General features: G+C 39.7%; 2 protein-coding genes across 2 annotated transcripts; one reads left to right on the top strand and one right to left on the bottom strand.

The window, feature by feature from the left end:
- Positions 1–428: 428 nt before the first annotated feature.
- On the bottom strand, positions 429–4,904 carry LOC101468919 (charged multivesicular body protein 4b). Its single transcript, XM_024803384.2, has 8 exons — positions 4,842–4,904; positions 4,556–4,709; positions 3,546–3,642; positions 3,296–3,413; positions 3,057–3,183; positions 1,443–1,570; positions 1,089–1,215; positions 429–977 (listed from the first exon to the last, which is right to left on the bottom strand). Exons 1-8 carry the CDS (start codon positions 4,902–4,904, stop codon positions 883–885), a joined length of 909 nt encoding a protein of 302 aa, XP_024659152.2. The 3' UTR covers positions 429–882.
- A 727-nt stretch (positions 4,905–5,631) lies between these two features.
- On the top strand, positions 5,632–14,331 carry chmp1a (charged multivesicular body protein 1A). The gene is made up of 7 exons (XM_004566102.3): positions 5,632–5,784; positions 7,122–7,141; positions 7,240–7,317; positions 9,935–10,081; positions 10,228–10,356; positions 10,511–10,704; positions 12,848–14,331. The coding sequence occupies exons 1-7, from the start codon at positions 5,778–5,780 to the stop codon at positions 12,867–12,869; spliced, it is 597 nt and encodes a 198-aa protein (XP_004566159.1). The 5' UTR covers positions 5,632–5,777; the 3' UTR covers positions 12,870–14,331.
- Positions 14,332–14,943: the final 612 nt, after the last annotated feature.

Below are 14,943 nucleotides of genomic sequence, written 5' to 3'. Positions count from 1 at the left end.
GATAAAAGGATATAAACAAATCAAGGCAGTAAGATTTTGAAAATACTGGCAGCCATCCTCGTAGATACACCAATGGTATCGATTCCAAAATCCAACTTTGCCTTGTTCTCGATTTATCGCATTCAGAAAGCTTGACCTCTGACCTTGAGGTCAAGGTCGCCGGGATTCGACCTCGTCCAAGGTTTTTAGTAGATGACTTTGAAACTCCTACATCGTTTTGTTCTTGAGTTATTGCATTCGCAAACTTGGGTGATGACAATACACCATCAGCCTATTATGCCTGAGGGGTAAAAATTAATGCTATTGGCTATAATGTTTTTAAGTCTTAAACCATAGGCAAATTTAATTTGGACTGTTAGCCTCCTTGAGCTTAATTTTCCATTGTCTTAAGATCTTTTTAAGGGCCTGTGGAAAAAAAGCCCCTCCCCATTAGTGAAGTGTTTTATTTTTGAAACAGTCTTCGAAGAAGAGAACACAACAGGTAACAGAGGTAACAGGGTGAGACTCAAAGACAGCAAACACATGCAACACTTATGTGCTGGGAGTCATTGGTGAGTTTTGTTTTGTGTTTAAAGAAAGCAAAAGTAGCTTAGTTTCAGTGAGTTCAGATAACATCAAAGTCATAACATCAATTAGTTATCAAGCCAGTAGTGTTGTACTAATGATGGTACTATAAGGATGTGTTCATAATACTTAATTTTACAATTTGAATTCTGAAGTCTCTGTAGTGTCCTGTGTATAAACATCAACATGTTCACTGGCATCTCTGGAGTAGGTAGAAAGTCAAATGTCCATGAAAATTAAATTAAAAAAACAAACACTCATGAACAAATACAATAAACTGCTGCCCATTTATTCCTTTCTGTGCTTCCCTCGCCTCTTCTAAATGTTGTAACTGATGGTGCGTTCACGAGGTGCAGTCGCCCAACGTCGAAGATACTCTAAATCATCTTCAATGTTTTCTTCGTCCGTGTTGACTTTGAGGAAGAAAAAACAAAACAAAACAAAACCCTGAGCAACCTGCGTGAATTTGTAGACACCACAGCAAACCGCAGGAATCATGAAAAAGCTCTCCTGGGAATTCTTACCGGGATGGGAATGTGATCCAGTGGTCAACACTTTGGGACAAAGGACCCCAGCTTCTTCTCCATCCGAATCATTGAAGCTTTCATCCAGATTCTTTTGGAGCTTCTCCAGCTCTTCCATCAGCTCATCCTGAGACAGACAGAGAGAGAGAGACAGCAATAGGCACACAGCAGCTCAGCAAGTGTCAAGAAGTGTCACAGAAGCGGAAAACCTGACTTAAAAATAATAATGATTCAGCAAATCACACTGAGCCACATCAGGCAAATGCCAATAATGTAAGCAGACTCTAGATATCAGACAAACCAAGAATCACTGCAAAAACAAAAGCTCCAAAAAAACATTAAAATCATCCTTACCTCATTAAATTCCACTTCAAATCTCACAGCTGTGTAGAGGCTGTCTAGCAAGTCTTCGGTCACGTCTTGTTCCTCAATAATGTCCTTGATCGGGTCATTGACCTTGGTGATGATTTCTCTGCAAAACCCTGAAGACAGTAGTGGTCAACACATTCATCTATTCGCCTGAAACATCCACAGTTTGACAAAGGAGCTTGCAAAGAAAAGCGTCTAGACTTCTTTAAGTTACTTGAAGACGTTTCACCTCTCATCTGAGAAGCTTCTTCAGTTCTAAGGTCAAATGGTGGAGAGTCCCAAATATAAACCTAGTGGGAGTGACCCCCCACAGAGGGACAAAAGGACCCCCTGATGATCCTCTAATCCCCTGAGCCAAGGTGTGAAACTGAGTGTGGGTCCCAATCAGCCAGAGTTTCGAGTGAGCTCATTGTGAAACCTGGGCCCACCTTCTCATGCGAATTCCTGAGGTCAGATGGCCCAGGATGTGAGTGGGCGTTAAGGCGTCTGGGGAGGGATCTCAAAACTGGATTATAGATGGCAGAGAGTTGGTGTCGTAAACCACCGCCTCTGTTCAAAGATGGTCGCTCACAGTGGACATAGATGGCTTCTTTCACTCCTCTTTCAAACCATCTGTCCTCTCTGTCCAAAATGTGAACATTGGCATCCTCGAAAGACTGTCCTTTATCCTTAAGATGCAGATGGACTGCTGAGTCTTGTCCTGTGGAGGTGGCTCTTCTGTGTTGTGCCATGCGCTTGTGAAGTGGCTGTTTGGTCTCTCCAATGTAGAGGTCTGGGCATTCCTCGCTGCACTGTACAGCATACACCACATTGTTAAGTCTGTATTTTGGCGTTTTGTCTTTCGGGTGAACCAGTTTTTGTCTGGGGACAAGACTCAGCAGTCCATCTGCATCTTAAGGATAAAGGACACTCTTTCGAGGATGCCAATGTTCACATTTTGGACAGAGAGGACAGATGGTTTGAAAGAGGAGTGAAAGAAGCCATCTATGTCCACTGTGAACGACCATCTTTGAACAGAGGCGGTGGTTTACAACACCAACTCTCTGCCATCTATAATCCAGTTTTGAGATCCCTCCCCAGACGCCTTAACGCCCACTCACATCCTGGGCCATCTGATCTCAGGAATTCGCATGAGAAGGTGGGGCCAGGTTTCACAATGAGCTCACCCGAAACTCTGGCTGATTGGGACCCACACCCAGTTTCACACCTTGGCTCAGGGGATTAGAGGATCATCAGGGGGTCCTTTTGTCCCTCTGTGGAGGGATACTCCCACTAGGTTTATATCTGGGACTCTCCACCATTTGACCTTAGAACTGAAGAAGCTTCTCGGATGAGAGGTGAAACGTCTTCAAGTAACTTAAAGAAGTCCAGACACTTTTCTTTGCAAGCTCCTTTGACTACGATGACCTGGATGACTGAGAACATTCACAGACATCCACAGTTTGAGTTTGAGGTAAAACACCTTTCCTGACAGGTTTGTGTTATTTTTGTTCATCTTGGCTTTGGGGAAGAAAATAAATCCCTGCACAACCTCCATGAATTCACAGACACCACAGCCAACTGCAAGAATAAAGTCAAAGCTCTCCCAACAAGTCTTACCACGATGGGAAGGCAAAGTAGTGGTCAGCACTTTGGGACAAGGGTTCCCGTCCTCTGCTTCATCCGCCTCAAAGAGGTTTTCGTCCACATTCTTTTCCAGTTTCTCCAGCTCTGCCAGCAGCTCACCCTGAGAAAAAAAACATACAGAGACACAGCAACAGGCACACAACAAGTGACAACTCTGGTACACAGAATCAGTGCAATCGCAGAAGTCTTCAAAAAATTAAGATCATTCTTACCTCATTAAATTCCCCTTCAAAGCCCACAGGTGTGCAGAGGCTCTCTAGCATGCCTCCAGTCTCATCCTCCTCCTCTGCAATATCCTTCATCAGGTCACTCACCTTGTTAATGATTTCTCTGCAACAGCCAGCAGACAGTTTCTTTGTTTTTTTAAATTATCTTAGTACTCAGCATTCAAAGGCCATGACAGACTTCTTTCTCATTCATACATAGCTTTATTTCACACATTCCTGTAGTGTTTCTCCTCACATGTGTTCGTAAATGGCTCTCATGGCTTTTAAAGCGCAGTCAATGTAATTGATGTGTTTCTCGTAGAACTTCTTTCTTCTTAGCGCCTGCAGAGCCGCTGGTAGGAGAGCACGGTGAAACAAAAACAGCACATGAGCAGGAATAGATTTAACTTTGCTTTTTCAGTATTTTTTTAAACAGAAAACCCCCAAAATAGAGACTGTAAAACTGTGAGGTTTAGTTAATAGATGGATCTATGGTTCATAAACATTTTGCTCAAAGAAGTCCTACCATTAATTAATGCTTCAATCTTAAATATGATGAACCTAGCTCTAATAATCAGCTATGTACTACAGACCTTCAAGCTGGCAGTAGTTAAACCATTACTTTAAAAGCCAAACCCAGCAGTCTTAACTAATTATAGGCCAATAGCACAGACACTAACTCTGGATGGCATTACCTTGGCCTCCACTAACACTTAGAGTAATCTTGGAGTCATTTCTGACCAGGATATGTCTTTCAATGCAACACATATGTAGGACTGCTTTCTAACATTTGCACAATATCTCTAACATCCTGCATCCTGATGATGAAAAACTAGTTCATGCATTTATTAATTCTAGGCTGGACTACTGTAATTCAGGATGTTCTAAAAACTCCATGAAAAGCCTTCAGTTGAGCCAAAATGTTGCAGCAAGACAGCAATAGTTCTGACAGGGACTAGAAAGAGTAGAAAGAGTAGAGTATGACTCAAGTATATGTGTTGAGGTATCTGCACAAACATATAATTCATTTGAACCTTTCCAGTACTTTTTTTACTACGTTCATCTTCTTTTACATTACTTTTAACAAGTCAAAATAAATGTATAACCAGTTTTAGTTCTTGTTTCATAGTTGTGTGGCTAACGATAGTTAGTTTAATACCTAGCTAATTAGCTTTTAGCTAGCTAAGACTGATGTTTTATTGCTTGCCTACCCGTTTCTTTTCTTTCTTTATTTAAAGAAATATATTTTTCTGTAAAATAGCTCACCTCTTCTGTTTATTGTGCTGTTTTTCTTGGCAAAAAACTCTAGGTGGTCAATTTTCTTCTTCATAAATTCTTTCTTCTTCACCAGCAGCTCTCCTCTGGCTGGAAGCTTCTCCATCCACTCATTAACACAGGGCTCCTTCTCCACCTTTTCCCGCTATTGAAATCAAACAGAGATGTGCCTGTGAGCTTGACAGACGTGCAAAACAGCTTCAGGCTTTGACTCTGCAGTTCTTCGTGTCTTGATTATCTGCAATTTGAAACTGTAGTCAACTGAGTCCTTATGTACCAAGTTGGAGACCTCTTTCAAAAGAAAACACATCCCTGTGCTGCAGAAACAGGTGATCACCATTGAATATCACTGTAGAAAAATATAAAGAAAATTAGGGGTGATACAATACATAATTATCATTAGTTTTCTCAGTTATTTTTATCTTTTAATTTCAAATGTTCATCTTTGACTTTGAGTTTAGCCACCATTTGTCTGCTATTTATTTATTAATTTTTTATTTATCGACTTCTAGATAGCTATTTCACCTATCCATAACTTGTTAGGAAAACTGATTTCCAGTGTAGATCACCTATTTACCTATTTCAACTGTATTTTAAATTTCTTTTAGCTTTGTATCCACTACCTTAAACTATTTGTTTTGTTGTTGTTTATTGGAGAGAATACATTTGATAAAACATATAACCATATACTTTTGAAATATGCAGATAGACAGATAGATTGTAGATAGATTTTGTTCTTTGAAATTGGTTCTTTGCTAAGTTATCTGATATGTGACAACAATGATTCATCTCTTGAGTCAGGTGCATTTTTATGACTGAATGACTCACAGGTCAGTGTTAATATATTTTTATGTATATTATATAAAAATATATAAAATATATAATATGAAGATCTTCAGGTACAAGAACTGAAGTGAAAATGAGTGAAAAAGCAGAAAAGAAATGTAGAGAAACGAAGTGTGGCTAAAAACCTTTGCTCTATGCTATGCAGTTTGCTGTATCTAGTTATGATAATAGGTGGCAGCATTTCACTTGAGGCAAGATGCCACCTTCGAAGAATGGGCGAGGAAGGAGAAGAAGAAGAAGAATTCGAATCACGTGACTATTGTTGAACCAGGAAGATCCACGGTGTTACCAAAACAACTCAGGACTACCTTGTAGAGGCGCTACAAATAACTTCTTAGTCGTCTCCTGGTATCATCTTCACTTGGACATGGATGGTATGTCGTGTGTTAACTTCTGAATTGTCTGTCTGAGTAGCCTTTGGTTCTTTATTTTAGCCAAAGCGACAGACTACGTTAGATAGCTAAAATTAGCGCTTTAGCTTGGGTGTGTGGTTAGCCGGGTTAGCTGTCTGACCTGTTTTTTGTTGGGGTTTTTTCCGTTTATCACATTTGACGTCCACTGAGTTTACGGACTCATTATTAAATGGGTTTTATTGGGCTGTGCCAGAGTCTTTTCTTAGCAGTGACTTCTACAGTAGGAATGTGATACAGCAGCCAGAATTTGATTGGAACAACTTTGACAGACGGAGACACATTTCATCGTTCTCCCCCGGTCCTGTTAGATACAAGTCATCGCTATAAAAGTTTAAAAAAACAAAAACAAAAGAGCTTCCTCTTGCCTGCTTAAACGCTCAAGATGTGTTTCTTTAACTTATATTTATGCATGTACCTGTTCTTACAGATATAAATATAACTCAGACATTTGGTTCAGTTGGCTTGATTTGGGAAAAAATGAACTTAAAATAAATATATAAATGTATTTCCGGTATCTACAACCGTCCGCTGTTTTCTACATTATCATTGTTGTTAAAGTAGACTTGTTATACTTGATACTTACTATACTTACTATGATTTATTATGTGACATCGGTTAAATAAAACTGCAGGCTGTTCTCGATGACATCATACAGATCCAAAGGTCGGGAAAAAAAAACCTGCCTGAATTTGAGTGTTTAATTAAAGCAATATGAAGCCTGAGCTTTTGGTTCATAGTGTGTAGCTGGACATATACTTACACTTATTTAAAACTTTGATCTTGTTTAATGTGAACTTTTGATAATTTATATAATATATGATAAGCACAATACCTATTGTGGTGCTAAGCCAGAGACAGAAACTGCCCAACGTGATCGTTCTAAATAGCTCACTGAATTCGAGTGCGTACTTTAACACAATGCCAGTTTGTGAAATTTCTTCTCTCTTAGATATTCCACGATCTGCTTGAAGTGGTATTTTTGTAAAATTGGAGTTTAGGAATCACAACCACTCAGTGGCAGACCACATAAATAATGGGTTTGCAGAGGGCTGTGGCCCATTGATGTAAAAGTCGTCAACGCTCTGCTAACTAAATAACTATCTCCAGTGTCCCTCTGGCATTAACATTAGCACATAAACTGTTTTGGGAACTGCGTGGTATGGGGTTCAATGGCAAGCAGCTCCTGTAGATGTAATGTGTAGTAAGGTGCCCAGCACGTTTGTCCATATAGTCTATGTGACAGTTTATGTTATATACACTCCAAATGTCTGACTCTGTCTCTCACCATCTCTTCACAGAAACACTCTTTCAGTTAAAGGTATGTTCCAGTGAAAATCTTAAACCTATATCAGACAACAGATAACTTAAAGTGGGATATTTATTAATGTATTCACATTTTTTCTCTGTGGATCACAGTTCACTTCCAAGCAGCTGGAGAGGCTGGCCAAGAAGGCAGAGAAGGATTCTGAAAAAGAGCAGGCAAAGGTCAAGAAGGTAAGCAGGCCAATTAGCTGGGGTGACGTAAGGGCCAAACGGTCCCACAGTACACTGTATACATCTTTCTTGCTCCACACATGTCATCATTCTAATACAGACAAAATGAAATGTCTGTATGTCTGCTCTTTACTTTTATTGGCATCCGTTTACTAGTTCTAAGTCATCATAAGCTGCTTTATTGTATTGTAAAGTAAACCCTGTACAGTATTAGAGGGAGAACCCCAGCAGTCAGATTATTGCCTGTGAGCACCACTTGGTAAGGGTGGTGATGAAGAACTCCCTTTCAATAGCAAGTGACTTCCAGCAGACAACAATGTCAGTGTAAGTGGAAATTTGGATAGCACAGACAAAACAAACAGGAGCCTGTTTTAATGTTAGATTTGAAGTACAATAATCGGAAACACCATCTCTTCGTCATCAGCTCTAAGTTTAGCAGATGTGAGCAATGTAAAACATCCAGTCTGTTATCATCAACATTAAGGGAGCCTATCTGCATTTTTCTGCTTTCTTTTTTTGACATGATATGAGGTAATGCTTGTGACGTAATGCTTTGTGCTTTGTGATCTGTGCAGTTGTGCAGTAGCGTCTGCTAATAAGCTTTGGGTGTGGCTGTGTGTTGTAGTAAATGGAAGATGATGAGTCAGTGAGTAGAAAGACTACTCCATGGAGGAGATTTTTTTTTTAAATTTATTTTAACTGGACATCATTAGCACTTAACAAAAATGCAAATGATCCAGAAAATACTCACCAAGCTCTTTTTAGCAACCTGTGTACAGCGGCCTATTCATGCAGCAAATATCCAGCGACTTTTCATGCAATAAATAAAAATCTTCTGGTAAAGAATCAGCGCTTTAGTTAGTGTTTGCATCAAATGTGTGAGTTAAGAACTATGTGATCACTCACTTTTAGTGTCAGATGAACTGATTTGTGTGTTTCTAAACTCGTTACTCTCCTAGATTTTTACCACAATGTTTGTGAGAACTTACTCAAAATCAATGAATTTAATATCAATTTCTGCACAAGTGAAATCCTCACTAATTACTGAAGACAGAGACCAAGTTATTTGCTGCCATTTCCAGTGGTTCAATTTAAGTGAAACTGCTTTGATTGATGGGTGACCCAGCAAAAGGAACTGTAGTTCGTAGCCTTTTGCTCAGGTGGTAAAACAGCTGGCAGACAGTGATGACAGGGTCCAATAAAAAGTATGAAAGTATAAAAAGCTTTTTTTTTTTTTTTTTTTTTTTTTTTTTACCTTTTTGAAATATTTATTAGTAATTTTATTTTGTGACTCAGTATTGAGGCCATTATTATTAAAGCAATAACTGAAAATGTGAAGTGAGTTTAACTATAGACCTAAAGACAAGACTCAAGGGAAAAAAATAAAAAGTAAACATATTGTAGGTTCTTCTGATTATTAGTCAATGTAAATACATGCAGTTAATAAATATAAATACAAATGATATTGAACTGAATAAAATAACATTCAACACTTACTAACTACTACTAACTACCTGACCTAATGAGTACTTTTTACTCCCTAACAACACCCCTAATCTAATAACAATCCAACAAAAAGAAACCTCCGACTCAGTCAAGAAAACTCAGTGAAATTAAACTGAAACTGGAAAAAACAGAAACACAATCTTACAATTCAGTGATCGTGGTGTAGTTATGCTGATCATTTTACCAGTCTGCTGACACGTGGAGTGGCACACATGAACCAGCAGGTGGCAGTACAACACTAGCTCAGCTAGTTTTAGGTATTGGGCAGGTCTGTCCCAATTAGAATGTATGTTTGCCGTAGAGAATACAGAAGTGCTATTCAAACGCATTCTCGAGCAACGGGGTTCTGACATGACAAAGCTTTTATTATCTGAAACGTCAGAAATATTTCACTGTTCAGTCATGACAGGTTTCCCTCCTGCTTTGCTTTGTTGAAAAGCTGACATGCATTTGAAATGAGGAAAGATGGAAGTTTGCTCTTTGATGCTGCTGCTGTTTCCTGTTACCACTGCTGAAAGAAATATGATTATTGCCAACTTCATGCAATCTGTTCTGCTGTAAATTATTTGTGTTTTAAATGAGGTGGATCACGTGTAAGGTTGGGTCACTCTAATCACAACAGAGATGGTTGCTGTTTATTATACATTTCATAATTATACAACCAGGATCACAGTAACATCATAAACATTTGGACTTTTAACAGACATTGGTGTGAATTGAGCACATTCCAAAGAAAAACAAATGCTAATTTATTGAGTTGTTAGTTATGGTGTATGAGGAAGAACACAGGAATACACAGTAAAGATGCAAGGTTATTGCTGATTATGTCTTTGATATTATTGAACCTGCAGCGGCTATGCTGTGCTAACACTGAGCCAAACTTGCAAAGCTAAGTATATTTTTAGTAAACAATTGTTTAGTTACATTTATGGCTGTAATTCCTGTAATTGTTCTAGTTCATTTGTTGCTTGTATGTGGAGTGTCTACAGTAAAATTTACCTAGTGATGTTCTGTGTATCAGTCCTAGGATGTATCCACCCTGTCTGTGCACATAAACAAAGGATTATTCTGAAGCTGAAAAGTGTTAACAGCATCTTTGTCTCATCAACAGGCTTTGCAACAGAAAAATGTGGAATGTGCCAGAGTTTACGCGGAGAATGCCATCAGGAAAAAGAACGAAGGCCTTAACTGGCTGCGCATGGCGTCTCGAGTCGATGCCGTGGCCTCTAAAGTCCAGACCGCTGTTACCATGAAAGGCGTAAGTTAGTGTTCAGTCAGCTCAACAGTTTGAATCAAAGACATATTTTTCTATGTTGAAATGAAAGATTCTAAATCAACTATTTTCATATCACAAAGTGTGTATGAGACGTATGTTACAAATGCCTTTTCTTTACTTTCCAACAGGTGACCAAAAGCATGGGTCAGGTCACCAAGGCGCTGGACAAAGCTCTGAACTCCATGGATCTCCAGAAGGTCTCTGCAGTCATGGATAAGTTTGAAAGCCAAGTCCAGAACCTCGATGTCCACACCTCAGTGAGTGCCTTCACTCTTTGTTTGTAGAGCACTTTTTCATGCTTTTTAAAATTCCACAGTAGCGCTAGAGGATGTAATAAGTCAAACCCAGCTTTGCACTCTCTGACCTCACATTCCCTTTGTTCTCTCCTCACCTCTTTTTTTTGTGCACCAGGTCATGGAGGATTCCATGAGCTCAGCAATGACGCTGACCACGCCTCAGGAGCAGGTGGATGACCTGATCCACCAAATAGCAGAACAGAACGGCCTGGAGGTGATGGACCAGCTCAACCAGCTGCCTGCCGGGGCTACCTCAGTGGGCGCAGAGAGCTCACGGAGCCAGGATAAGGAGGACCAGCTGTCTCGACGGTAGGAACCAGATTCTATAAGTTAAACATGTCCCCAGTAGCTATGGCTCTATGTACAAACCTCAAACAATTATCTGTTTAAATACCAAAAAACACCACAGCAATGACTGCTTATTAAATGTAAACAACACACACGGTGCAAATATCTTTTTGCAGTATTTCCTCTGCACTGTGATAGCACCATTTTAGCTCTTTTTATATTCTGTGACAAAATGGTGTCAGTCATCTGCAGACAGGTAGCTGGCCTGCCAGTTTCTCCTAACCCATGCATCCTCCCATTAACCCACACACCTGATGCGTCTGGAACAAATCGTAGCATTATACAACAAATTAGAACCATATTTGTGCAGGAGCTGGGTATGGAGCTGTGCAACACCTGTTTGAGTCTGGCGTAAATTAAAAAAAGACATTACATGTGTCTTATTTCAGCCCCTGCAGCTGTGTTATAACTTCTGATAAGAAGAAACTTCAAAGTGTCCTCCGCGTTTCCCTTACGCACTGAATCCTCCCCCTCCTCACCTGGTTTTCATACTCTGGCAAAAACTTAATAAGTTACACACAATCCCGCGCTTCTGTGTTTACAACAGAGCACGAGATCAGGAAATCAGATTACTCCACAAGTCCCTGCCCCCACACTGAACACTGCTGTTGCAGTTGCAAAGTCATGAGGGAACAAGAAAGGCACAGTATGTTCAGTTCAGATATGACTCATCAGAATAATCAAATCAGCTTTTGAAAGAAAATGGAATTCTGCTTTAAAGCTTCCAAGTGTAGAAAATTGTTGTCTCCTTGTTTTTAGTACTAGTTAGTTACTTAGTCATTACTGTAGGTCTGCAGATGGGCGATAATGTGGGCTGAAAAGTAAAAAAACAAGCAGATTTTTCTATTAAATGAACCAAAAGTGACCAGTAGTTGAACAGAGCAAGCAATTCAACATCGCTTCAACCTTTTAGATTGCATCTTTTTCTTTTTGTATAGGAGTTAACTGTATCTCCCAGCCCAGTAAACGCTGCATAAAATAATTTGTTGACTTGAGTTTAAATGATTTCTCTGCGTGCTGTTGTGGCAGTCCTTGTATCTGACATCAAGTTATTCCGAGACAGCATGATTAGGACACAACAGGAATAGTTTCACACACCAGCCAGGCATTAAGTAGGTGTTATAAACATATAAAGGTGTTGCTGTCGTCCTGTGAGCGACAGGTTTCTGGCAGGAAAACGTGCAGCCAGGATGAAACACTGTTTGTGCATCTTGTTAGTGAGAGTTGATTTAATGTTTGATTGTGGTATCATCCAAGTAATTGTTTCTGGAAAAAAAATTAAGTCTTTTACAAGTGCTAACGCTCATTTTATCAGCTTTAACACAACGTTAGGTTTGATTTTCTAAGAAAAAATCATAAATTTCCAGAATTTAAGGTCAATTTTAAAGAAAATGTTTTCTGATGTTAGAAAACTTTGTCACACCACTTCATAAACAAGGAACCGCACACGAACATAACAATGAGAAGATGAAACTGTAATAATAAAAACACAATCTTTATCATTTCTTTACAAGTGTGTAACTTCTCATGTTTTATTCCTGGTCAATATTTATTTTGTATGCAACCATTATTTTAACCACTTATCCAGTTCTGCATTGCCCACCAGCCCATCACATTGCACGCACAGCCATTCACTTTAATATTCAGGATCCTGTGACCTGAACATCATCATCTCCACACAGAGAGGCCTCAACTGACGGGTCAATTCACACCCAGAACCTTCCTCCATGCTGTACTGTGCAAATCATAAAAGCACACCTGGCGGTGGTTACACGAGTTACTGCAGGCACCTGTTGGACGCAGCTAATTGTTTCACTCTCTGTTTGTTCACAGCAGAAGTCTCAGAACTTTCTGACTGGATATGATAAAAAGTATGCTGGGAAACGTTTGCCAAGCAGAAATGATATTTAAAGGTGTTACGGTGAAATAATGAGTGACCTGCAATGCACAATGAAAATAATTGTGCATTCCAGCATTACTTATAGTATATCTGTAGGTTTTTCCCTGTCAATGGTGCGAGCGCTGAAACACTGACAGGGAAACATGTTTTTAAGGCTTCTATATGTTACAAAGACCTTTAACTTTCCTCATATTTTTCTTCCAGGTTGGCGGCTCTACGGAACTAAAAGCTGCTGCAGGAGAGGCGACGGGGCTGCGTGGAAACAGACAACTTCAAAGATGGCGGCAACGAGAGCTGTGTGTGTTTCTATTGAACTGTTCCTACTGGGAGGACTTAATGAGCCTATTGATTTACCAACCTTCCCCCGTCTGCTCTATAAATAAGTACACACAAACACACAGCAGAAGAAGCAGCACCTGAGAAGGCACGGGCGTCTCTCTCTGGCTCACCTTCCCTTTTCGATCCATCTTCCTCTGTTATTCCCCGCTGGAATCTCATTTTACCTTCACCCTTCCTCCTTCCCCTTTTCATCCCCTTTGTCGAATCACGGGCTTTCAGGTTGAAGATTTATAAAAAAAACAAAAACACCTTTTACAAAATGATGAGTTTTAAAGAGTAATTGTATTGATTATATGGGGGTTGGGTGGGGGTCAGAAAGGGTTTAAATTCTTTGGAAGTGATAGGAAAGGAAATATCAGTTGACAATAGACTTTGGAAACACTACCCCACTGAACTCCTTCCTTTGTCAGATTTTCCAATCTTCATTTGTGTAACACTGCAAACAACAAAGGACAATCTTTGTTTCAGGGTGATATTTTCCTATTTTATTTTTATTCAGGATTTATTTTGGATTGTTTCTCATGCCTGTATTCAGACTTTTTTTGCTTTGAACGCCTTATTTGGAATGCAGATGCTTGCATAGGTGCTTCTCCGCCAGTGCCTGATGGACAGTCTGTTGTTTAGAAGGCGAGAGAGGAATTTTCCGTTGCTCTTCCTGCCAGCAGAGCCTGAGATTCTTTTGTCCTGTTCCAGCCAACTTCTACGCTGTCTGTGAACAGCAGGGCCTCAGGTTTACATTTATTATCTGCGTCTCTGTAGCCAGATCTCTTTTGTGGTTTGTAAGGCTGAGCTTTTGATTTTTAGTGGCATTGAGATATTTTCGTACCCTTCTGTATTTCAAAATAACACGATCGTCCCCCATCTGTCTCCGTTCCACCCTGAATGGTTTCAGGAGAGTAGTCACATCAGATGTGCAGGCATGTGATGAACTCCTAATTTGCCTTGCAAACCACACATTTGCTTTTTGGTTACGCAGGAAATGAACTGGAGGAGGGTTTAGATTAGGAGCTGTTTTAAAATAAAATGTACAACAGCGTCAGAATGTGTTAACAAGATATCAGGAGACTGCTTCCCATTTTTTGTTTTGAACGCTCGTAGCTCAGCGTTGACTTGTTGAGGGCTTTGGCTTGTTTTGGTGTTTCCTTCTTTGAGTGTAGACATCACGCGGGCGAACTGGAAGAAGCAAGACCTCCACCTATAACAGAGAAGCTTCACCCTCGGTATAATGTTTTCAGTTTCTTCTCCATTTTAACAGGAGGGTTTATTTATACTCTGGTTCCTCATACTCTGCAGCACTTTTGTTTTGTATATTTATCTTGTGAAAATAAAGTCATACCCTATTACGCCGACCCATGCTTGTTGTTTGTGGTTTGTGGTGATGCGTTAGCATGAAGGTCAGAGGTTTCTTTCCACTGCACAAACTTTACTCATCTGCCTGCTTATCGAGGGACATACTTTGAACCTCAAAGTTGATTGTGAAAATGTTTATCATTCTGTGTCAGCGCACCAAACTGCAAAATTGGGAACTGTAGTGATGAGGGCATAACGTCAGCATTACTCAAGTCTTCTCTTCCAAACGCAGCCACTGATAAAGGTTTGCTGCGTGCCGACGTGTAAAAACCAACAGTGAAACGGCAGCTATGTCCCTCTTTTATGTGGTGTCTGCGGTTTAAAAAAATAAAGAAGATATGTTTTCATATATTTATTTTTAACTTAAAGAAAATTATTCCAAAATCATGAGCATGCCTAGTCTGTAATGAAGCAAAAATACTGAATTTCTAGTGAGATGTGTGAAAACCTTTTCACAAGGCACTGAGGATTTAAGGAGCTTGGAAAGAAAAGCGACTGGACTTGTTTAAGTTTCTGGAGGACGTTTCACCTGTCATCTGAGAAGCTTTTTAAGTTCTAGGATCAAATTGATCAAATACAATCCTAGGTATTTAAACACAAGTGGGAGTTGT

This window comes from Maylandia zebra, linkage group LG7, assembly GCF_041146795.1.
Source record: "Maylandia zebra isolate NMK-2024a linkage group LG7, Mzebra_GT3a, whole genome shotgun sequence".
In the NCBI taxonomy this organism is placed as follows: domain Eukaryota; kingdom Metazoa; phylum Chordata; class Actinopteri; order Cichliformes; family Cichlidae; genus Maylandia; species Maylandia zebra.
This window is presented reverse-complemented; position numbering and strand designations above follow the sequence as displayed.

What these genes read in the sequence shown, in the direction of transcription:
- LOC101468919 (XM_024803384.2), bottom strand. Translation starts at nt 4,904, where the DNA reads ATGGTGATCACCTGTTTCTGCAGCACAGGGATGTGTTTTCTTTTGAAA. An exon ending in AGAGCCATTTACGAACACAT is followed by an intron (nt 3,414 to 3,545) that starts GTGAGGAGAAAC and finishes TGGCTGTTGCAG; the next exon opens with AGAAATCATTAACAAGGTGA. An exon ending in TTGAAGTGGAATTTAATGAG is followed by an intron (nt 1,216 to 1,442) that starts GTAAGGATGATT and finishes TGTCTGTCTCAG; the next exon opens with GATGAGCTGATGGAAGAGCT.
- chmp1a (XM_004566102.3), top strand. An exon ending in AGCAGGCAAAGGTCAAGAAG is followed by an intron (nt 7,318 to 9,934) that starts GTAAGCAGGCCA and finishes TCTCATCAACAG; the next exon opens with GCTTTGCAACAGAAAAATGT. An exon ending in ACCTCGATGTCCACACCTCA is followed by an intron (nt 10,357 to 10,510) that starts GTGAGTGCCTTC and finishes TTTGTGCACCAG; the next exon opens with GTCATGGAGGATTCCATGAG.